Source organism: Gobius niger (genome assembly GCF_951799975.1).
Source record: "Gobius niger genome assembly, chromosome: 14".
NCBI classification, from domain to species: domain Eukaryota; kingdom Metazoa; phylum Chordata; class Actinopteri; order Gobiiformes; family Gobiidae; genus Gobius; species Gobius niger.
Genome location: NC_136865.1, coordinates 30,283,751 through 30,306,853, shown reverse-complemented (window position 1 = coordinate 30,306,853; position 23,103 = coordinate 30,283,751). Strand labels below are relative to the sequence as shown.

At 43.5% G+C, this 23,103-nt stretch overlaps 2 protein-coding genes across 3 annotated transcripts in view; one reads left to right on the top strand and one right to left on the bottom strand.

The window, feature by feature from the left end:
- The window catches only part of psmb2 (proteasome 20S subunit beta 2), a 221,323-nt gene that overhangs the window by 162,209 nt on the left and 36,011 nt on the right, over nucleotides 1–23,103 (bottom strand). The window lies entirely within an intron of this gene.
- Nucleotides 1–23,103, top strand: part of tfap2e (transcription factor AP-2 epsilon) — a 32,743-nt gene that overhangs the window by 5,700 nt on the left and 3,940 nt on the right. For both annotated transcript variants that reach the window (XM_079570992.1, XM_079570993.1), the window contains exons 3-5: nucleotides 9,225–9,279; nucleotides 18,556–18,787; nucleotides 22,205–22,323. In XM_079570992.1, the coding sequence (XP_079427118.1) occupies nucleotides 9,225–9,279; nucleotides 18,556–18,787; nucleotides 22,205–22,323 (406 nt within the window). The remainder of the gene's footprint in view (nucleotides 1–9,224; nucleotides 9,280–18,555; nucleotides 18,788–22,204; nucleotides 22,324–23,103) is intronic.

Genomic DNA, 23,103 nt, shown 5'->3' with positions numbered 1-23,103 from the left:
TAATTACAAAGATTTTAACACGTTCATTTTTTTAGTGCAATTAACCTCATTCCCGAGCCGGAACTTTTCTATTTGTGTGTTTCTGGTACGCCCGTATATCTGACGCACATGCGCCCACAACATGGTAGTACAGCAGTTAGCGCTCGTGCTTCACAGCTAGAAGGTCTTGGGTTCGATTCCCACCTGGGACAGGGCCTTTCTGTGGAGTTTGCATGTTCTCCTCGTGTTTGCTCCGGTTTCCTCTACCACTAAAAACATGTACAATAGGCCGTGATGAATGTGAGTGTGTGTGAGAGTGCACATGGGGGACGACGGAGGGAAATTAGCCCAAGGCTACAATCCTGTGTAGCTTGTTTACATGAGACCCATGTGTGTTCATTAACATGCACTGTCCCGACCAAATAAACCAATAATCAATAAATAAATAAAATAACAGCAATGGAGACGCTTCACTCGGCCCGTTGGGGACTCAGTCCTGATTGGACGACAGATGCTGTGACAGGTCGTGTTAAAAAGAGTTCTCCTTCCACCGCAGTTACTCACGTCTAAAATACCATCTCATCAATGTTAGCGCTAGCCTCAAACACAGAGACGTCCTCCTTGCTAATGTTAGCTTTAGCCTCAAACACAGAGACGTCCTCCTTGCTAATGTTAGCGTTAGCCTCAAACACAGAGACGTCCTCCTTGCTAATGTTAGCGTTAACCTCAAACACAGAGACGTCCTCCTTGCTAATGTTAGCGTTAGCCTCAAACACAGAGACGTCCTCCTTGCTAATGTTAGCTTTAGCCTCAAACACAGAGACGTCCTCCTTGCTAATGTTAGCGTTAGCCTCAAACACAGAGACGTCCTCCTTGCTAATGTTAGCGTTAGCCTCAAACACAGAGACGTCCTCCTTGCTAATGTTAGCGTTAACCTCAAACACAGAGACGTCCTCCTTGCTAATGTTAGCGTTAGCCTCAAACACAGAGACGTCCTCCTTGCTAATGTTAGCTTTAGCCTCAAACACAGAGACGTCCTCCTTGCTAATGTTAGCGTAAACCTCAAACACAGAGACGTCCTCCTTGCTAATGTTAGCGTTAACCTCAAACACAGAGACGTCCTCCTTGCTAATGTTAGCGTTAGCCTCAAACACAGAGACGTCCTCCTTGCTAATGTTAGCGTTAACCTCAAACACAGAGACGTCCTCCTTGCTAATGTTAGCTTTAGCCTCAAACACAGAGACGTCCTCCTTGCTAATGTTAGCTTTAGCCTCAAACACAGAGACGTCCTCCTTGCTAATGTTAGCGTTAACCTCAAACACAGACGTCCTCCATGCTAATGTTAGCGTTAGCCTCAAACACAGAGACGTCCTCCATGCTAATGTTAGCGTTAGCTTCAAACACAGAGACGTCCTCCTTGCTAATGTTAGCGTTAGCTTCAAACACAGAGACGTCCTCCTTGCTAATGTTAGCTTTAGCCTCAAACACAGAGACGTCCTCCATGCTAATGTTAGCGCTAGCCTCAAACACAGAGACGTCCTCCTTGCTAATGTTAGCATTAGCTTCAAACACAGAGACGTCCTCCTTGCTAATGTTAGCTTTAGCCTCAAACACAGAGACGTCCTCCATGCTAATGTTAGCATTAGCCTCAAACACAGAGACGTCCTCCATGCTAATGTTAGCGTTAGCTTCAAACACAGAGACGTCCTCCATGCTAATGTTAGCGTTAGCCTCAAACACAGAGACGTCCTCCATGCTAATGTTAGCGTTAGCCTCAAACACAGAGACGTCCTCCATGCTAATGTTAGCGTTAGCCTCAAACACAGAGACGTCCTCCATGCTAATGTTAGCATTAGCCTCAAACACAGAGACGTCCTCCATGCTAATGTTAGCGTTAGCTTCAAACACAGAGACGTCCTCCATGCTAATGTTAGCGTTAGCCTCAAACACAGAGACGTCCTCCATGCTAATGTTAGCGTTAGCCTCAAACACAGAGACGTCCTCCATGCTAATGTTAGCGTTAGCCTCAAACACAGAGACGTCCTCCATGCTAATGTTAGCGTTAGCCTCAAACACAGAGACGTCCTCCTTGCTAATGTTAGCGCTAGTTCCAGCCACGCCCACTCTGAGCCACTCTGATGACACTTTGTTTTATGGCCCTATTGCTTTATTATTATTATTTTTTACTTGTATATAAATGTGTCATTATTTTTATTACTGTTTAATGAACTCTACACGTTACATGAGTGATCAGATCCTAAAACACTTTGAAGCTGAACAGCTGTAAATGCACTTTGCCTCTGTTACTTTAATAACTACACAGATGAACAATAATAAACACATTTGTTCTAATTATTACTGAATAATTTAGGTTTATTAATTACAGACCTGTAATTAACTTGATTAAAAAAATGTATCGAGTCCCACTAGTTCTTACATGAATGAGTCTGATACTGAGTTATTGGGTCTTTTTCCGTTCATGAGTCTGATGATGGAGGGAAAAAACTGTTCTTGTGGCGGGAGGTTCGGGTCTGGATGGACCGTAGACTCCTGCCTGACGGGAGGGGGGGAACAGTCCGTGTCCAGGGTGAGGGTGGAGGACGTCATGAGCGTAATAAGAATGTGCTTCGTTTCTCAAACCGAGCTCTGATCCAGGAGCTGAACCACTTCATCATTTATTCATCATCATCATCATTAAGTCTCAGGTTTAATCTCCAGCCGAGGCCTCCAGCGCGTGGGAACGGAGGCCTCCAGCGCGTGGGAAACACAGAGGCCTCGGGGCGCTCACCGCGAGGCCCAAACACAGCAAACACCCCGTGCGTAAAGGGAGCGCACTGGGCGAACCTTCACGCACTCGTACGCGTTTCTCCAGCGGCGGCGCCGGGAGATTCGCGCATTAATTGGACTTTTAATCACAGTCACGGTCTCGCTCTGACGGCGCTTTGGGAAAAGGCCTCGGGGCTGGATTAGATTGAACCAACGCGGCCTGTGCGTAAAAGCAAAATGACACCGACTCTCCGGACCCGTTTAGGGATTTCCAAATCCAACAGAAGTGGACTTTATACAGCGTCAGATCACATGACAGTGTTTGGGTCTGGGACAAACTCAGCCTTGATTTTCAGCTGCATCGTAAAGGAGGTGGAATACAAACAAAATGATGAGCCTGAACTACAACATCTGCAACTGATGTTCAACAAGTGCATTCTTCTTGTTGAATTTTTGTTGAATTTTTATTGAATTTTTGTCATTTTTTTGTCAATTTTTTGTTGAATTTTTGTCATTTTTTTGTTGAGTTTTTGTTGAGTTTTTGTCACATTATTGTCACATTTTTGTCACATTTTTGTTGCGTTTACATCCTTGTTTTCTTCTCATTTTTTGTGGCTATTTTGGTGCTTTTTTCCCCAAGCAGCTTTTTGATTGGGGTAAAGCCAAACTGGAGAAAATGGGATCCGTTCAGGTGGGAGTTAAGAGGTTAAATTATTTAAAGTTGGAGCCTCTCAAATCGTTTTGGAAAATATTGCAGCCTTTTCTAAAAACATAGCTGTTGCAAAAGTACTGTTACGTCTGTTCTTAAAAGTGTAAGCCCAGGTCTATAACCTTCAGTTCTTGCTCTGGGGTTTTACTGTATTAAGGATAATTAAAGTTTTAACCTGTAACATAAAGTGTGGGCGTGGCCAGCATAAAAAAAGAAGTCTGAGAAATGACATTTTACCTTTCATCATAAGGGAATCATATTAAACTGATGAAAACACAGTAAATCTGACCCATATACAGTCATGTATTATGCTATGGATGATAATTATTTATAATTCAGTGTATATATTTTACTTGTAACACCTGGGAAATAGTGATACAGGTTTTTCACCTGGATATTCATAAAATCAAGAAAGTCCTTTTATAAATCTGAACAGTGAAAGGGTTTTGACTCAGCCACAGGGAGGACATCAACACCTTAAACCAGGGGTAGGCAAGTTTGTTTGGCCGATTTTCTTCATTGCCAAAATGCCAAGGGCCGAAACAAGCAATTGTCGCCCAAAGCAAAGCATTTTTTTTTCAACAAATATAACTTTTGCAAATCATATATGACCTCTTGGGGTTTTGCCAGGAAATGTGAAAATATTGAGAGTATTTTCCACATTTTAGAGTTCTTTATCATGTATTTGGTCTCTAATTTATGAATAAATGTTCTCTAAAACATTCTCTTGTGGGCCAACGGTTTTATGTTGGAGGGCCGAATTTGGCCCGCGGGCCTGACATTGCCTACCCCTGCCTTAAACAATGCACCTTTAAAAGAGTCTGAATAAAAAATTAACATTTGATTAGGTTTCATAAAACATTTTGGTTCCTAATTAAATTCAGACTGATTTCGTTCTGATAAATAGTTTTATTTGGTTAATTGTAAAGTTAGAGACTAAATAAAAATATATATCTTCTTTTTGGGGTGAAAGTTGCTGATCAAATAGGAAACAACAGTGCCCCAAAAACCTGAGTCAAATTTTTTTCACGCAAACCTCACATTTTACATGAAGAAAGAAGTGACTCCCAGTGGATTTCAGGAATGTATCACAGGCTGGGAGCATCATGGGCAAAAGTCACAAAGGAAAAACTAAAATTGTCCCAAATTGTTTTCTGAGTTGATGATGTTCAGAGTAATCTGTAAACTGGAGGAAACGTTGTTCTCATGAAGCGGTTTCGGCAATAACCTGTTCGATCATGTTTCGATTATTTCAGTGGCTTTAAACCATCTGACCCGTCACAAACACGGCCCTCCCTCTCCCCCCTCTCCCCCCTGGCCTCCCTCTCCCCCTCGCGCCTCCTTTGTCGCGTCTGTGAGAATGAACGCGCCTGGTTTACGAGGCGGCGGCAGGTGCAGCTCCGACAAACAAACGCCGCCGCGTCGAATCGATGCTCCACGGCCATTACGCGCAAACAACGCGCGTAAAAGGAGCGAGAGCCGGCCCCACGCGCGCCCGCTAAACGCTCTCACCTCGCGCGCCTTCGCTTTTTTTTTTTTTTGATTAATGGATCACATCCGCGCGAGCCCGGAGACCCCCCTCTCGACACGCGCACAAAGGGGACGTATGCGTAAAAGCGGCGCAGGGACAGAGATCACAAACTCCCCCCCCCCCCCCCCCCCCGCGATGAATATGAATGAAGCGTTTTATTCAAAGGGAGACGCGGATTCTTTTCGCCCACAAAGGTTTTGGGAGTTGATTAAATGTTTGAAATTTGCATCTGAAATGTGGCGCGCGCACTTGGACTTTTACGCAACAAACACCGAACAAAGAGGGAGTTTATGGCGACATGTTAATGAGTTTAAAGGAGGGGAACAGCGCAGACATTTTCTACAGGTGGCAGAAAGTCAAGTGGAAGGCGGTTTATGAGGCCTAAATACTAGACTTTTAATGCCACAGGTGCAAGAAATCACGGGAAACCTTTAAGTGTTTGTGTTTGTGTCAGTGTAAACCAGGGGCCCCCAACCTTTTTGTCTCCGAGGCCAAAATGAAAAAGTTCCTGTGGGTCACGGGCCAAACACGCCGATGTCAAGCGTCAAACACATAGAACTGCTAATAATATTATTATTATATTGTAACATTATTTCACTTTCGGTTTACATTTGCATTTGATTCTATCTACGCAAACAACATGTTACATTAATACAAATGTTAACTATGGCAAACGCCTAGATTTCGTCGAACGAAATCAACAACTTTAGAAATATAGTGCAAAATGTAACAACAACACCACCACCTGTATCTGCAGCTCCTACAGTGACTTTGCCTCATTCATTTAGTAACTCAAAGATAAGGTAAGATAAGATAAGAGATAAGATAATCCTTTATTGATCTCACAATGGAGAAATTCACTTGTTACAGTCGGCGTTCAAGAAGATCACTCAGAGTTGTGCAAAAACAGACAGGAAAATGTGCAACCAGTAAAATAGTATAAACACGAGGTATCCCATGTACAACAAGCAGCAGAAATACAACAATAAAAATAGGATGAAAAAAAACTAGAACAGGTCATATAAGTAAAATATCGGGGTGTAAAGTACAGTCCTAGTGCAGGATGTCAGTCAAGTGATGCTGGTACAGGGAATAAAGTGCAGCTGATACAGAGATTATGCACAATACCTTTGAAATAAAAGTTGGAAAACTGGGAAAGTTGATGCTACAACGCTCTGATAATAACGTAGACATCACAACAGTGTTTCCTTAAAGGGGGGGTATTATGCTAAAATCGACTTTTTCAAGCTTTACATCATGTTATTATGTCATTCCCTCATTAAAAACATGCCTGAAGTGTTGCCTCGGCACATTCACGTATTTTTGAGTAATCTGTAAAAACTCTGATGGCGGCCATTTTAGGGATAGGTTTGCCTGAGTCCTCCTAGGAACGCCCCCACCTCCTGGAGACGCCTCCGAGCTTTCGTCACCAGCCGAGTAACCAACCACTGCTCCTCAGCAGAACCCCCTCCCCACTGATGCCACAGACAGCGTGTGGAGGGGGCGTGTCGGAAAGGGTCAGAGGTTCTTAAAGAGACAGAGGCCTATTTCAAGACATTCACTACAGCCATTTTGAGAGAGACATTTTATACAAGGCAGTTATTCTAATTTACTGCATTTACAGACCAACAGATTCATCATTGTAGTGTGATATAGACTGGTGCTATGGGACTGAAAAAAGCATAACACCCCCTCTTTAACTTTTCGAAAGGAGTGAAACAGCGCCCCCAATTTGACGCTAGTGGCCAAAAAGTGTACTGCATCCATATTTCCCACTGAGAATGAATGGGAGAGAGTTAAGTGGTGCAAAAGTAGGTCACTCTCTGGTGGTTCAACGAAATCGCAGGCCCCACTTTGGACACCCCTGGTATAAACAGTGGATAATGTCAGTGTTGTGGGTTCTGCCTCTAAGTAAAAGGAATCATTTCTAACTTTAAATTAGAATCTGATTGAATGACTTGTAAAGCGCACGTGACACATTAAACACAGTTAAAATGACTGTACCCAGTTTTCTTCAGTTTGACCATTTTTTGTTTAGTTTCACTTCCTTATTAGACGCCCACAGGAAGTGACACAGATTGAGGAACCATTTTAAGTCCAGATCTCAACCCCAGTGAGGATCTTTGAGATGTGCATTTCTAGGCTTGAGGACCAAAAAAAAAGCATTAAATTGGATCGGAAATAACAAAATGGTTGGCTATTTCTGTTCCGCGTTTGTGGCATTAATGCCCAGTCTACCCCAGGGCAGCTGTGACTACAATAATAGCTTAGCACCACCGAGTATGAAGTGAACAAATAGTGCAATGTACAATGCATTACTATTATTACTATTATTATTATCGATTATTGTGGTAATCGATTATGTTTACGATGAATCGCTTGGCTGTGAAAGGTGCTTGCGGGAATAGTATTTTTTTCTAATTTTTCTACCACCTGAAGCTAAAGCGGCGCCGCCTGAGGACGATTTATCCAGGAAGTGACTCCAACATGTCTGTGTCGCTCCCTGGTTTTTCCCACACTTATTCATTCACAAATACACAACCCTAACCCAGCGGCTACAGACGGGAGAATATACACAGAACATACACAGAATATACACAGAATATACACAGAATATACACAGAACATACACAGAATATACACAGAACATACACAGAATATACACAGAATATACACAGAAAATACACAGAATATACACAGAATATACACAGAATATACACAGGGCGCATGAGCAGACAAAGGGACGAAACTTTAGGACCTTCCTTTCTTTCTTCCTTCTTTCCTCTGTCTTGTCTCTCTGTTCTTCCTTCTTCCTTCCCTCTTTCCTTCCTTCTTCCCTCTTCCTTCCTTCCTTCCTTCTTCTTTCCTTCCTTCCTTCTTCCTTCCTTCCTTCCTTCCTTCCTTCCTTCCTTCTTCCTTCCTTCCTTCCTTCCTTCCTTCCTTCCTTCTTCCCTCTGTCTTGTCTTTCCTTCCTTCCTTCCTTCCTCCTTCCTTCCTTCCTTCTTCCTTCCTTCTTCCTTCCTTCCTTTCTTCCTTCCTTCTTCCTTCCTTCTTCCTTCCTTCCTTCCTTCCTTCCTTCCTTCCTTCCTCCTTCCTTCTTCTTTCCTTCCTTCCTTCTTCCTTCCTTCCTTCCTTCCTTCTTCCCTCTGTCTTGTCTTTCCTTCCTTCCTTCCTTCCTTCCTTCCTTCCTTCCTTCCTTCCTCCTTCCTTCCTTCCTTCTTCCTTCCTTCTTCCTTCCTTCCTTTCTTCCTTCCTTCTTCCTTCCTTCTTCCTTCCTTCCTTTCTTCCTTCCTTCCTTCCTTCCTTCCTTCTTCCCTCTGTCTTGTCTTTCCTTCCTTCCTTCCTTCCTTCCTTCCTTCCTTCCTTCCTTCCTCCTTCCTTCCTTCCTTCTTCCTTCCTTCTTCCTTCCTTCCTTTCTTCCTTCCTTCTTCCTTCCTTCTTCCTTCCTTCCTTCCTTCCTTCCTTCCTTCCTTCCTCCTTCCTTCTTCTTTCCTTCCTTCCTTCTTCCTTCCTTCCTTCCTTCCTTCCTTCCTTCTTCCCTCTGTCTTGTCTTTCCTTCCTTCCTTCCTTCCTTCCTTCCTTCCTTCCTTCCTCCTTCCTTCCTTCCTTCTTCCTTCCTTCTTCCTTCCTTCCTTTCTTCCTTCTTCCTTCCTTCTTCCTTCCTTCCTTTCTTCCTTCCTTCTTCCTTCCTTCCTTTCTTCCTTCCTTCTTCCTTCCTTCTTCCTTCCTTCCTTCCTTCCTTTCCTTCCTTCCTTCCTTCCTTCCTCCTTCCTTCCTTCCTTCTTCCTTCCTTCCTTCCTTCCTTCCTTCTTCCCTCTGTCTTGTCTTTCCTTCCTTCCGTCCTTCTTTCTTTCCTTCCTTCCTTATTTCCTTCTTTTCCTGACGCTGTAATCCAAATATGGTCACTTCCTGTGTTGGAGATACGGCAGTGGCTAAAGACGGGAGAAACATGTGCAGACAAAGTCCTCTAAACTTTAACAACATCTGCACTTTCGTCGCTCCATAAGTCTCCACACTTTATGGGAAGCTTTTTCACAGGGATTTTGCAACATCTAATGCCTGAGATTTATTGAGGAGAAAAACCAGGAAAAACTAGTAGAAATCTGATTTTTTACAGCTGTATAGGTTATTCAAAATCTCCAGGGGGGCGGAGTCTTGATCCTCCTCGACCCACAGTAAACGCCGCTGCACCTCTGGACGTTCCCCTCGTGTTTCTAATCTGCTGTGTTTCTGTTGCAGGGGATGGAGGAAGGCTCCGCTCTGGGCATCCTGGACCACTCCGTCATTAAAAAAGGTGAGGGATTTTCGGGGGGGGGGGGGGGGAGGATTATAAATGTGGCGTTCCCCCTTCAAGGCCCCGGAGCAGCAGCAGCAGCAGCAGCAGCGCCATAAATTATTCTGTTTCGGATTCATCTGAAGAGGAGGCTGTAGACGACGCCTAAAGGAACTGTGGGTAATGAAGGGAGAGAGACGGGAGGGGGGGAGGGGGGGATGGACGGTTTGGACAGAGACCGACGGGGAACAAATAACCGCCTTAAACTCGGATTATGAGAATTTATCTGGAATTTGAGCAAGAATCTGAATATTGACCCCATTATAGTGTAGGACCAGCTGGTTAACCCCTTAACTCCCACCTGAACCGAGCACAGTTTCTCCAGTTTGGCTTTACCCCCAGTCCAAAAGCTTCTGGAAAAAAGCTGTGAAAATAGCAACAAAACTGAGACGAAAACAATGATGGAAATGTGACAAAAAAGTGAGAAAACATTGATGAAAAAGTGGCAAAAATGTCACAAGAAATTGACAAAAAATTGAAGAAAAAATGACAAAAATGTGATAAAAATTTGAAAAAAAAATACAAAAAAATTGACAAAAAAATGACAAAAATGTGATAAAAATTAGACAAAAAAAAGACAAAAATTTGACAAAAAAATTGACAAAAAAATGAAAGATATGTGATAAAAAAAATGACAAAAATGTGATAAAAATTTGACAAAAAAATGACAAAAATTTGACAAAAAAATTGACAAAAAAATGAAAGATATGTGATAAAAAAAATTACAAAAATGTGATAAAAATTTGACAAAAAAAATAAAACAAAAAATGGACGAAAAAATGACAAAAATGTGACAAAAAATTGACGAAAAAATGACAAAAAAGTTACAAAAATGAGTTGAATACCTAAAAAAAAATGGAGGTTAAAAGATCTCAACCTCCAAACCCGCGCCTGAACCGAGCACGGTTTCTCCTGTTTGGCTTTACTCAAATCTAAAAGCTTCTTGCACAAAGTGTCAAAAAAACTCCAAAAATAAGGACGAAAATACAACAAAAGGTGACTAAAAACAACAACAAAAGAGCGACAAAACAAAAACATGATTAAAAAGCGACAAAGAAGTGACAAAAACACAGCGACAACTCAACAAAAAAGTCGTTTTTTTGGGTCTTAGCTTTCAAATGAGGTGTTACTCTGGCCTCAAGGTTGTGACCTTATGGATTCAGGTAAAAGTCCATCCATCCATTGTCTTCCATTTTATCCGGGGTCACGAGGGCAGCATCTGACTTCCCAATCCACACACACCTCCTCCAGATGTTCTGACCCGAGGCCACACCAGGCCAGCTCGGAGACATAGTCCCACCAGCGTGTCCTGGGTCTTCCACGAGGCCTTGTCCCACTAGGACATGCCTGGAACACCTCACGCGGGAGGCGACCAGGAGGTATCCGTACCAGTGTCTGCGTGCACTTTTGTATGAATGAGTGACTGGTTCTTTCCTGTAAAGCACTTTGGGCCTGATAAAGGGAGGAAAGCGCTTTATAAGTTGAGACCATTTACAATTCAAAGTAGAATCTACAAATCCATTTAACCCCTTAACTCCCACCTGAACCGAGCACATTTTATTCAGTTTAGCTTTACCCCAGTCCAAAAGCTTCTGGAAAAAAGCTGTGAAAATAGAGACAGAACTGAGATGAAAACAATGATGGAAATGTGACAAAAAATGGTCGAAAAAATTACAAAAATGTGACAAAATGTGACAAAAAAATGACAAAAAATTGATGAAAAATTGACAAAAAAACGACAAAAAAACGACAAAAAAATGACAAAAAATGACAAAAAAATGACAAAAATGTGACAAAAAAATTACAAAAATGTGTGAAAATTTTTACAAAAAAATGTGACAAAAAAATTGACAAAAATTTTACAAAACAAGTTACAAAAATGAGTTGAATACCCAACAAAAAAATGATGGAAAAAAAATCTGATGCCGTGAGGAAAAAGATCCTCTCGGTTCAGGCGGGAGTTAAGAGGTTAAAGAAGTGTTTGGAAAACTCTAAAATCGTGCCCAGATTCTCCTCGTGTACGGCAGCACGGCGGGGTCAAACCTTCTTCCACTGACCGTGCATCGCCGCAGCGCCACCTGCTACCCTGGAATGTGCATTAGAAGGACTTTAACCTCTTAACTCCCACCTGAACGGAACCCATTTTATCCAGTTTGGCTTTACCCTAATCAAAAAGCTGCTTGGGAAAAAAACCACCAAAACAGCCACAAAAAATGAGAAGAAAACAAGGATGTAAACGTGACAAAAATGTGACAAAAATTGAACAAAAATGTGACAAAAATTGAACCAAAAAGTGACAAAAATGTGGCAAAAAAATAAAACAAATGTGACAAAAATTCAACAAAAATGTGACAAATATTCAACAAAAAATGACAAAAATTCAACAAAAAAATGACAAAAATTCAACAAAAAAATGACAAAAATTCAACAAAAATGTGACAAAAATTCAACAAAAAGTGACAAAAATTGAACAAAAAAGTGACAAAAATGTGGCAAAAAAATAAAACAAATGTGACAAAAATTCAACAAAAATGTGACAAAAATTCAACCAAAAAATGACAAAAATGTGACAAAATGTGACAAATATTCAACAAAAAAATGACAAAAAGTCAACAAAAATGTGACAAAAATTCAAAAAAAATGTGACAAAAATTCAACCAAAAAATGACAAAAATGTGACAAAATGTGACAAATATTCAACAAAAAAATGACAAAAATTCAACAAAAAAATGACAAAAATTCAACAAAAATGTGACAAAAATTCAACAAAAAAGTGACAAAAATGTGGCAAAAATTTTTAAAAAATGTGACAAAAACTCAACAAAAATGTGACAAAAATTAAACAAAAATATGACAAAAATTCAACCAAAAAATGACAAAAATGTGACAAAATGTGACAAATATTCAACAAAAAAGTGACAAAAATTGAACCAAAAAGTGACAAAAATTGAACCAAAAAGTGACAAAAATGTGGCAAAAAAAATAAAAAAATGTGACAAAAATTCAACAAAAATGTGACAAAAATGTGACAAATATTCAACAAAAAAATGACAAAAATTCAACAAAAATGTGACCACAATGAGGTGTTACACAGGCCTATATAAAAGCCAAAGAGGACAGAATGCATTTGGTTTAAGCGGGTGGTAAGAGCTTAAATGTGACTTTGAAACCTTTACTTTAGAATCAAAAGTTACAGAAAAGTTTCGCATCTTCTCCAGAACTAACAATGAAAGTTTTAGTAACGAGTCGAACTTTCACCTCAAAGGAGAAAACATTAAACCTGCTGCTCTTCGTTTCTCTGCGTAAACTGCGATAAAACACACGAAGCCGCCGTCTCTGCAGCTGCGACTTTGCTTTCAATTAAAAACTGCGTCTGACTTTGCGTCGTCGTGACTGAACTTCGGCGTCGGCGGCGTCGGAGCGAAGGCGTGAATTGGGTTTGGAGGAGCAGGTGCGAAGCGTCTGTTTGTGAATGCGCCGCGAACCTCCCGCCGCTCAGGGATCCAGATTTAGACCAGACGATGGCGCCGCATAGACTTAACCTTAACGATAAAGAACAAGGATCGAGGGGGCGTTTACGGCGGCGCAGGATAAATGTTTACTCCAAGAAAGACCTGATGACGCCGCGCGGAACAAAGGCTCAGGGAAGAGACAGAAACCAATTAGAAACAAACTCAAAACTTTAGGATTCGATGAAACTCTTAATGATCAACTTTACTCCTTAGAACCTTTGAAATACTTACAAAACACTGAATACTTTCCTTCAAATGTATTTTGTAGCACATCCTGTCATCTTGTCCAATCAGAAGATCGTTAAAAAGTGCATTTGTTTCTGTTATTCAGCTTCAACTGTGAAACTAACATCTGATATAGATTCATTTCATGCAGAGTGAGACATGTTTGGCCTTTATTTGCTATAATTTAGATGATTATGGCTTTGTTACGACCCGGCTCTGCTTGGTATAGGAAGTAACAAAAACCAAGATGTAAAATGGATAAATAAAGTTGTAATTTAATAAAAGGTAATGTAAAAGGTAATTTTAACAAAGGAGTGACAAAAATTCAACAAAAAAGTGACAATAATTGAACAAAAAAGTGACTAAAATTCAACAAAAAGTGACAAAAATTCAACAAAAAGTGACAAAAATTCAACAAAAAAGTGACAATAATTGAACAAAAAAGTGACAAAAATTCAACAAAAAAATGTCAAAAATTCAACAAAATTTTTTCAAAAATTCAACAAAAAAATGACTAAAATTCAACAAAAAAGTGACAAAAATTCAACAAAAAGTGACAAAAATTCAACAAAAAAATGACAAAAAAAGACAAAAAAAAAGACAAAAATTCAACAAAAAAAAGACAAAAATTCAACAAAAAAGTGACAAAAATTCAACAAAAAAGTGACAATGAGAAACAGAACCTAAACCAGAATGATATGCCTGGCTCAGTTCAATCCCCTGCTGCTGTGGACGGTTTTGGCTCAGAACAAAGACGTAAATCGTCCTTTTACGTTTAAAATTGCCGCCACGCCTTCTTTTTACATATCGTTAGCCACATAGCATAATTGCCTAAGTCATTTTTTGGCCAAATTGAGATATCTGCCTAACTTTATGCTCCTTTCACTGCTGCATCATCCTGCCTTTCTGCCTATGTCCTTGGCCAATCACAACACTTATTAGAATCCAAAAACACTATCTGCCTTAGTCATCTCTTTGACTTAGGCAGTTTTGATGCTACAAACAAAATGGCAGAAAGCATGTCCACAAGTGAAGTATTAGCTCGTCTCTTTGATTCATTTTCATCTGGTAAGAGTTCATATTTCACATTAATTTATATTTTCTAGACACTAAATGCAATTTCTGTTTATCAAAGGAATTATGAACTGTGTAAATAAAACTTTATATCACATTTTTTTTGCTACAAGAAATTAAGTAGCTAGCAAACATTAGCAAACACTGGTGATGTTTTTTAAATGTAGAAATGTGTTCTGACCAGAAATAAGCCTAATTTTGATTAGGTAAAATTATTACTTAATTTCTTGGTCATAAAAAGACATCTAGGCAATTTTAGACATTTAAGCAAATTTTCAAGTGTAGTTATTTTTCAAGCGTGTGCTTTTGTATTTTAAGTGCAAATAGATTTGTTTTAGAATTGAGATGTTTTGACTAGATGTAAGAAGTATTTGGTTTAGAAGACCATTTAGATGAACCAATGAATTTAATATTGTTTTCTGTGATAAAATACAGCACTTAATCTGAATTGTCTCATGTAAAGCGCTTTGTGACTATGTCTGTGAAAGGGATATGTAAATCTTCTTCTTCTTCATAAGATCTTCTTAATTTTCCTTTTTCTTGTCAGGAAATGGGCTCGATACCAATTTAGAGAAGTTCGAGGATTTAGATGAGAGTAGACGTGAGAATGAAGGAAATGACGTAGACATGGGGCAACGGATTGAAGAGGAAAGAGCTAGTAAAGCCTCCAGAGCTCAATCAGATCCATATTCATCGTCAGAAAGTGAACCCGATGACACTGTCTTGGATAAGGACTATAGACCTGAGAAAGATGACCATCCAGATAATGGTAGTGATACAGACACATCTCAACACAGAGAAGGAGAAACAGGAGCTGCACTTGAAACTTCTGCTGTTCAACGTCATAGGCGCCGAAGGCCACTGTGGAAGCGAGAGGTGATAAAACAGAAGCGTCTTAAGGGGGAGAGTTACAAGAATACAAAAGGACAGGAGAGACCACCAAAGACCATGGGCCCACCCTGCACATCACAGCACTGCTTAAGGTCAAAGAGACGAAGTTGTGAACTACTGACTGAAGAGAATAGAACAGATATCTTCAACAATTTCTGGTCCATGCCCTCCTGGGAGACACGCAAGCTGTATATCCAGACTTTAGTCAAAAATGTACGTGTAAAACAGAAGAAAGGTGGTGTTGCATCAAGGAGAACAACATCCCTATCATACCACCTGCAACTGACAAATAGAGGTCAACTACCTGTGTGTAAGAATCTTTTCTGTTCAACACTTGGCATCGCCCCCAGAACCATCGGATCATGGTTAACTGTGGACAAAACTGATGCATGTAAACCCAAGATCAACAAGACTGGTCCACATGTGCCCATATCAGATGTTGACCAGACCTTCCTGAAAGAATGGCTCTCTGGACTGCCTACAGTCCCATCCCATTACTGCCGTCAGGTTCCCTCCTATCAGGATAAGACGTTTCTGGAGCCAGGAACAGTTCTAAGTGATCTTCACAAGGAATATCAGAAAGCTGCTGGTGAAAATGGAATGCGTGCTGTGAGTGAGACTTATTTTCGAAAATTGTTCAGGGAGCAGAATTACTCTGTGTTCATACCAAAAAAAGACCAGTGTGATGTATGTGTCAGCGCCAAGGTAGGAAATACAGATCAGGATACGCTTAATGCTCACTTGAAATTAAAGGCTCAGGCTCAAGCTGAAAAAGCCAAGGATAAAAAGGAATCCAGTGACAAACTTTCAGTGTGGACAATGGACCTTCAATGCGTTCTTCTTTCCCCCAAGACAAAAGCAAGTACAATGTATTATAAAACTAAATTACAGATGCACAACTTTACTTGCTTCAACATGAGTAACAAAAATGGGTATTGTTACGCTTGGGAGGAGCATGAAGGCTCCCTCGGCAGTCAGGTTTTTGCCCATCTGCAGTCTAAACACTATGAATCAATCCTAGAGGCCAACAGAAACACTGAGAAGGTCATTGTCTGGAGTGATGGCTGTGGATATCAAAATCGGTGTGGTACCATCAGCAACGCCTTCCTTCATCTGGCTATGAAACATGATGTCACCATAGAACAGAAGTTTCTGGTTGCAGGGCACACGCAAATGGAGTGCGACTCCATGCATAGCCTCATCGAACGGCGCATCATCAAAGATATTCACACTCCGCGTGATTACATTGTCATCTTTGAGACTGCACGAATGCATCCATCCCCATACAAGGTGACACAGCTATACCACAATGACTTCATGAAGTTATCTGGGGCCTATGTCACCAATATTCGACCAGGTAAAAAAGTCGGTGACCCCACAGTCCATGACCTCCGGGCTCTCCAGTACTTGGCTGACGGTCGAATCCGGTACAAGGTGGATTTTGAGTCAGACTGGGAGGACCTGCCTCAACGAATCAGCATCCCCAAAGAACCATTCCACTATGTCCCACTCTTTCCTGCCCAATTGCCAATTACACTCAGGAAATTCAATGACTTGCAGGCAATGAAACCAGTACTTCCAAGAGTGGCCCACCCGTACTATGACAACCTCCCTCATCAATAGACAGTGAAAATTAGTTTGAACAGCACCTTAGTGGAACTTCGATCAAGGGTGGGAAAAGAAAACAGTGGTTAAGGTTACACATTAAGAAACAACTTTGTTAAGGTTGACAAGTTACACATCTTGGTTATGTTTAGGAGAGTAAAACAACTGTGGTTATGTTTATGTTGGCATTTATATGTAGAGAAAAAATGCCTAAGTCATGGCATGTTCTGCCTAAGTCACTTTTATCCGTTAAGAAATAGACGATGGGTCTTTTTCTTTTTGCATACTTGTTCACATATCTAGTTGAATGTACTGTTACAATATCAATAAACAATACCAATGCGTTTTCTAAAAAAATAGTTTTTTCTTGTTTTCCAAAAACATTGAAATATGATTTAGGCAATTATGCTATGTGGCTAACGATATGCAAATTAGTATCGATACTTTTTGCCCAATATCGATACTGAAAAAGTAGCCGTTTGGTATCGATCCGCCCATCCCTACTGCTCGCAGAACGCACCGAGTCGAGAAAAAGTGTCTTCGAAGTGTATGAGAAGAAGAGAAAGGCTTCAGAAGAGAGAAACAAGACCAGAGTGTTTTGTGACGTGAAGAGAAAGAGACTTCGTTTTTGAATCTGCTGATATTTGTCTCCCTGTGAATAACCTACTATGATATAATACTACTACTATCATGAATAAATCAGCCTGTGCCCCTAATGAAGCGCCCCCTGCTGTCACACTGCCACACATTTTACACTTTAGGAGCTTCCACAGGATTATAGATGAGACATATGGAAACATGTGGGTGGTGGATGTCGGCATCAGCTTTAGAAAAACCCTTGTCGGTCGACCCCTCGTCCCAACACAGAGATCAAAACAGTTCCTATTAAACGCCTTGTACTGTGACTCCTTAAGTATTTTCCCTCTGTCCCGTCAGCCCTGTCCTGACTCCTCTCCTCTCTCTCCTCTGTCCCGTCTCCTGTCCTCACTCCTCTCCTCTCTCTCCTCTGTCTCGACTCCTGTCCTGACTCCTGTCCTCTCTCTCCTCTGTCCCGTCTCCTGTCCTCACTCCTCTCCTCTCTCTCCTCTGTCCTGACTCCTCCCCTCTCTCTCCTCTGTCCTGACTCCTCTCCTCTCTCTCCTCTGTCCCGTCTCTTGTCCTGACTCCTCCCCTCTCTCTCCTCTGTCCTGACTCCTCTCCTCTCTCTCCTCTGTCCCGTCTCTTGTCCTGACTCCTCCCCTCTCTCTCCTCTGTCCTGACTCCTCTCCTCTCTCTCCTCTGTCCCGTCTCTTGTCCTGACTCCTCCCCTCTCTCTCCTCTGTCCTGACTCCTCTCCTCTCTCTCCTCTGTCCCGTCTCTTGTCCTGACTCCTCCCCTCTCTCTCCTCTGTCCTGACTCCTCTCCTCTCTCTCCTCTCTCTCCTCTGTCCCGTCTCCTGTCCTCACTCCTCTCCTCTCTCTCCTCTGTCCCGTCTCCTGTCCTGACTCCTCTCCTCTCTCTCCTCTGTCCCGTCTCCTGTCCTGACTCCTCTCCTCTCTCTCCTCTCTCTCCTCTGTCCTGACTCGTCTCCTCTCTCTCCTCAGTGCCGTTCCCGTCGAAGCTGAACGGCTCCTCGCTCTCCTCTGTCCCGTCTCCTGTCCTGACTCCTCTCCTCTCTCTCCTCTGTCCTGACTCCTGTCCTGACTCTTCTCCTCTCTCTCCTCTCCTCTCTCTCCTCTGTCCTGACTCCTGTCCTGACTCCTCTCCTCTCTCTCCTCTGTCCCGTCTCCTGTCCTGACTTCTCTCCTCTCTCTCCTCTGTCCTGACTCCTCTCCTCTCTCTCCTCTGTCCCGTCTCCTGTCCTGACTCCTCTCCTCTCTCTCCTCTCTCTCCTCTGTCCCGTCAGCTCTGTCTCCTGTCCTGTCCTGACTCCTGTCCTCTCTCTCCTCAGTGCCGTTCCCGTCGAAGCTGAACGGCTCCTCGCTCTCCTCGCTGTCCCTGGGGAAGGACGGCTTCGGGATGGGCTGCGTGTCGAACCCCGCTGAGGTCTTCTGCTCCGTCCCGGGACGTCTGAGCCTCCTCAGCTCCACCTCCAAGTACAAGGTGACGGTGGGGGAGGTGCAGAGGAGACTGGCCCCGCCCGAGTGCCTCAACGCGTCGCTGCTGGGAGGAGTTCTGCGCAGGTGAGGCCCGGACAGGGATCAACCAGGAGAGAGGAGGGGAGAGGAGGGGAGAGGAGGAGAGAGGAGGAGAGAGGAGGAGAGAGGAGAGAGGAGGAGAGAGAGGAGAGAGGAGGAGAGAGGAGGAGAGAAGAGAGGAGAGAGGAGGAGGAGAGAGGAGGAGAGAGGAGGAGAGAGGAGGAGAGAGAGGAGAGAGGAGGAGAGAAGAGGAGAGAGAGGAGAGAGGAGGAGAGAGAGGAGAGAGGAGGAGAGAGAGGAGAGAGGAGGAGAGAGGAGGAGAGAAGAGAGGAGAGAGGAGGAGGAGAGAGGAGGAGAGAGGAGAAGAGGAGGAGGAGAGAGGAGAGAGAGGAGGAGAGAAGGGGAGAGAGGAGGAGAGAAGAGAGAGGAGGAGAGAAGAGGAGAGAGGAGGAGAGAGGAGGAGAGAGGAGGAGAGAAGAGGAGAGAGGAGGAGGGAGAGGAGGAGAGAAGAGGAGAGAGGAGGAGAGAGGAGGAGAGAGGAGGAGAGAGGAGAAGAGAGGGGGAGAGAGGAGGAGAGAGAGAGAGGAGGAGAGAGGAGGAGAGAGGAGGAGAGAGGAGGAGAGAGAGAGAGGAGAGAGAGAGAGGAGGAGAGAGGAGGAGAGAGGAGGAGAGAGGAGGAGAGAGGAGGAGAGAGGAGGAGAGAGGAGAAGAGAGGGGGAGAGAGGAGGAGAGAGGAGGAGAGAGGAGGAGAGAGGAGGAGAGAGGAGAAGAGAGGGGGAGAGAGGAGGAGAGAGGAGGAGAGAGGAGGAGAGAGGAGGAGAGAGAGAGAGGAGAGAGAGAGAGGAGGAGAGAGGAGGAGAGAGGAGGAGAGAGGAGGAGAGAGGAGGAGAGAGGAGGAGAGAGGAGAAGAGAGGGGGAGAGAGGAGGAGAGAGGAGGAGAGAGGAGAAGAGGAGGAGGAGAGAGGAGAGAGAGGAGGAGAGAAGGGGAGAGAGGAGGAGAGAAGAGAGAGGAGGAGAGAAGAGGAGAGAGGAGGAGAGAGGAGAAGAGAGGGGGAGAGAGGAGGAGAGAGGAGGAGAGAAGAGGAGAGAGGAGGAGGGAGAGGAGGAGAGAAGAGGAGAGAGGAGGAGAGAGGAGGAGAGAGGAGGAGAGAGGAGAAGAGAGGGGGAGAGAGGAGGAGAGAGAGAGAGGAGAGAGAGAGAGGAGGAGAGAGGAGGAGAGAGGAGGAGAGAGGAGGAGAGAGGAGGAGAGAGGAGGAGAGAGGAGAAGAGGAGGAGGAGAGAGGAGAGAGAGGAGGAGAGAAGGGGAGAGAGGAGGAGAGAAGAGAGAGGAGGAGAGAAGAGGAGAGAGGAGGAGAGAGGAGAAGAGAGGGGGAGAGAGGAGGAGAGAGGAGGAGAGAAGAGGAGAGAGGAGGAGGGAGAGGAGGAGAGAAGAGGAGAGAGGAGGAGAGAGGAGGAGAGAGGAGGAGAGAGGAGAAGAGAGGGGGAGAGAGGAGGAGAGAGAGAGAGGAGAGAGAGAGAGGAGGAGAGAGGAGGAGAGAGGAGGAGAGAGGAGGAGAGAGAGAGAGGAGAGAGAGAGAGGAGGAGAGAGGAGGAGAGAGGAGGAGAGAGGAGGAGAGAGGAGGAGAGAGGAGAAGAGAGGGGGAGAGAGGAGGAGAGAGGAGGAGAGAGGAGGAGAGAGGAGGAGAGAGGAGAAGAGAGGGGGAGAGAGGAGGAGAGAGGGGGAGAGAGAGAGAGGAGAGAGAGAGAGGAGAGAGAGAGAGGAGGAGAGAGGAGGAGAGAGGAGGAGAGAGGAGGAGAGAGGAGGAGAGAGGAGGAGAGAGGAGGAGAGAGGAGAAGAGAGGGGGAGAGAGGAGGAGAGAAGAGGAGAGAGAGGGGAGAGAAGAGGAGAGAGAAGAGGAGAGAGAAGAGGAGAGGAGAGAAGAGGGGAGAGGAGGAGAGAAGAGGAGAGAGAGGAGGAGAGAGGAGGAGAGAGGAGGAGAGAGGAGAGAAGAGGAGAGAGAGGAGGAGGAAAGAGGAGAGAAGAGGAGAGGAGGAGAGAAGAGGAGAGAGAAGAGGAGAGAAGAGGAGGTTGGGGAGAGAAGAGGAGAGAGAGAGGAGTGAGAAGAGGAGAGAGGGGAGAGAAGTGGAGAGAGAGGAGAGAGGAGAGAGGAGAGAAGAGGAGGAGAGAGTGAGAGAAGAGGAGAGAAGAGGAGAGAGGAGGAGAGAATGAGAGAGAAGAGGAGGAGAAGAGGAGAGTGAGGAGAGTGAGGAGGAGGAAGAGGAGTGGTGAGAGTGTGGTGTGTGGTGAGAGGAGGAGAGAAGAGGAGAGAGAAGAGTGAGTGAGGAGGTGATGAGGAGGAGAGAGGAGGGAGAGGAGGGAGAGAGGGGGAGAGAGGAGGAGAGGAGGAGTGAGGAGAGAGTGGAGAGAGGAGGAGGAGGAAGAGGAGTGAGAGGAGAGGAGGAGAGAGAGGTGAGAGGAGTAGAGGGAGAGAGGTGAGTGGTGGAGAGAGGAGGAGAGAAGAGGAGAGAGAAGGGATGAGAGGAGGAGAGAAGAGGAGAGAGGAGGAGAGAGGAGGAGAGAGGAGGAGAGAGGAGGAGAGAGGAGGAGAGAGGAGGAGGAGAGAAGAGGAGAGAGAAGAGGAGAGAGAAGAGGAGAGAGGAGGAGAGAGGAGGAGGAGAGAAGAGGAGAGAGGAGGAGAGAGGAGGAGGAGAGAAGAGGAGAAGAGGAGAGGAGGAGGAGAGAAGAGGAGAGGAGGAGGGGAGAGGAGAGAGGAGGAGAGAGGAGGAGAGAGGAGTAGGAGAGAAGAGGAGAGAGAGAGGAGAGAGAAGAGGAGAGAAGAGGAGGAGAGAGGGGGAGGAGGAGGAGAGTGTTTCATAAAACCCCCGTTATCTCCGTTTTTAGAAAAAAAATCGGTGATTTTTATCAAAAGTAGCCTCTGTTTAGCTTAGATTTCTCAGGAACCGAGACACGTAGAATGAAACCGTTTTCACCTACGGAGAGCTGAGAGTCTCACCTTTAGAACGAGCCATCATGTGTCCACAGCTATAACATAGAATACACTGTGGTGCTACAAATATCATGAAAAATGGTCTGGATTGTTGGTACTTTTCAAACAGAACTTTACTGTTTCTGTGGCATTAAAAGGTCAATAATATCGTTTTTATATCGAACTTTAGATCTTGGTGGTCAGAGGGGGTGATGGCGGCGGGAGATTCGTCTTTCCCCCTTTGGTTAATTCTTTACTCTCTAAACGGAGCTCTGGTTGAGTGTAATCCCACGGCTGCTGTTCATTAAAACTCTTTCACTTGTTTTGATTTTTTCTTTTCGTCCCTCAAAGCCTTTTTCGGTTCTTGTCCTTGAAGTGTTTTTGATTTTCTAAAAGTCCTTCCTCCAAACATCTGCCGTGTCGTCTCCGAGCATCAAAACTTTTTAAAACGAAAGCCGTCCCGGTCCTGAGCGCCGCTAACGCCGTCTCTGTCCAGGGCCAAGTCCAAGAACGGCGGGCGGTGCCTGCGCGAGCGCCTGGAGAAGATCGGCCTGAATCTGCCCGCGGGACGACGCAAAGCCGCCAACGTCACGCTGCTCACGTCTCTGGTGGAGGGTAAGACGGGAGACCTGTACTTTTACTCCACTACATTTGAAATACATGTGTCAAGCCGGGCGCAAAACTGAACTATGGAGAGGTTTGTTTGTCCGTTTCATGGCATTTATATCATTTCTGTTGTTTCTTTATGGTCAACATATTATAAGATGATGTTAACCTCTTAACTCCCGCCTGAACCGAGAGGATCTTTTTCCTCACGTCATCAGATTTTTTTTCCATAATTTTTTTGGAGGGGATTCAGCTCATTTTTGCAACTTTTTTGTCACATTTTAGTGAATTTTTTAGTCATTTTTTTGTCATTTATTTGTAATTTTAGTCATTTTTTATTTATTTTTATGGTCAATTTTTTTTCATTTTTTCGTCATTTTTTAATCAAATTTTGGTCCATTTTTGTGTGACATTTTTGCAATTTTTTGGTCGAATTTTATCACATTTTTGTCACATTTTTGTCAAATTTTTTTGTCATTTTTTGTCATTTTTTGTCACATTTTTGTCAAATTTTTTGTCATTTATTTGTAATTTTTGTCAATTTTTTGTATTTTTTTGTCAATTTTTTTCATTTTTTCGTCAATTTTTTTAAAATCAAATTTTGGTCATTTTTTTGTGACATTTTTGCAATTTTTTGGTCGAATTTTAGCACATTTTTGTCATATTTTTCTATTTTTTTTGTCATATTTTTGTCATTTTTTTGTATTTTTTAATCACATTTTTGTCACATTTTTTGTCACATTTCAGTCAGTTATTTATCACATTTTTTGTCAATTTTTTTTCATTTTT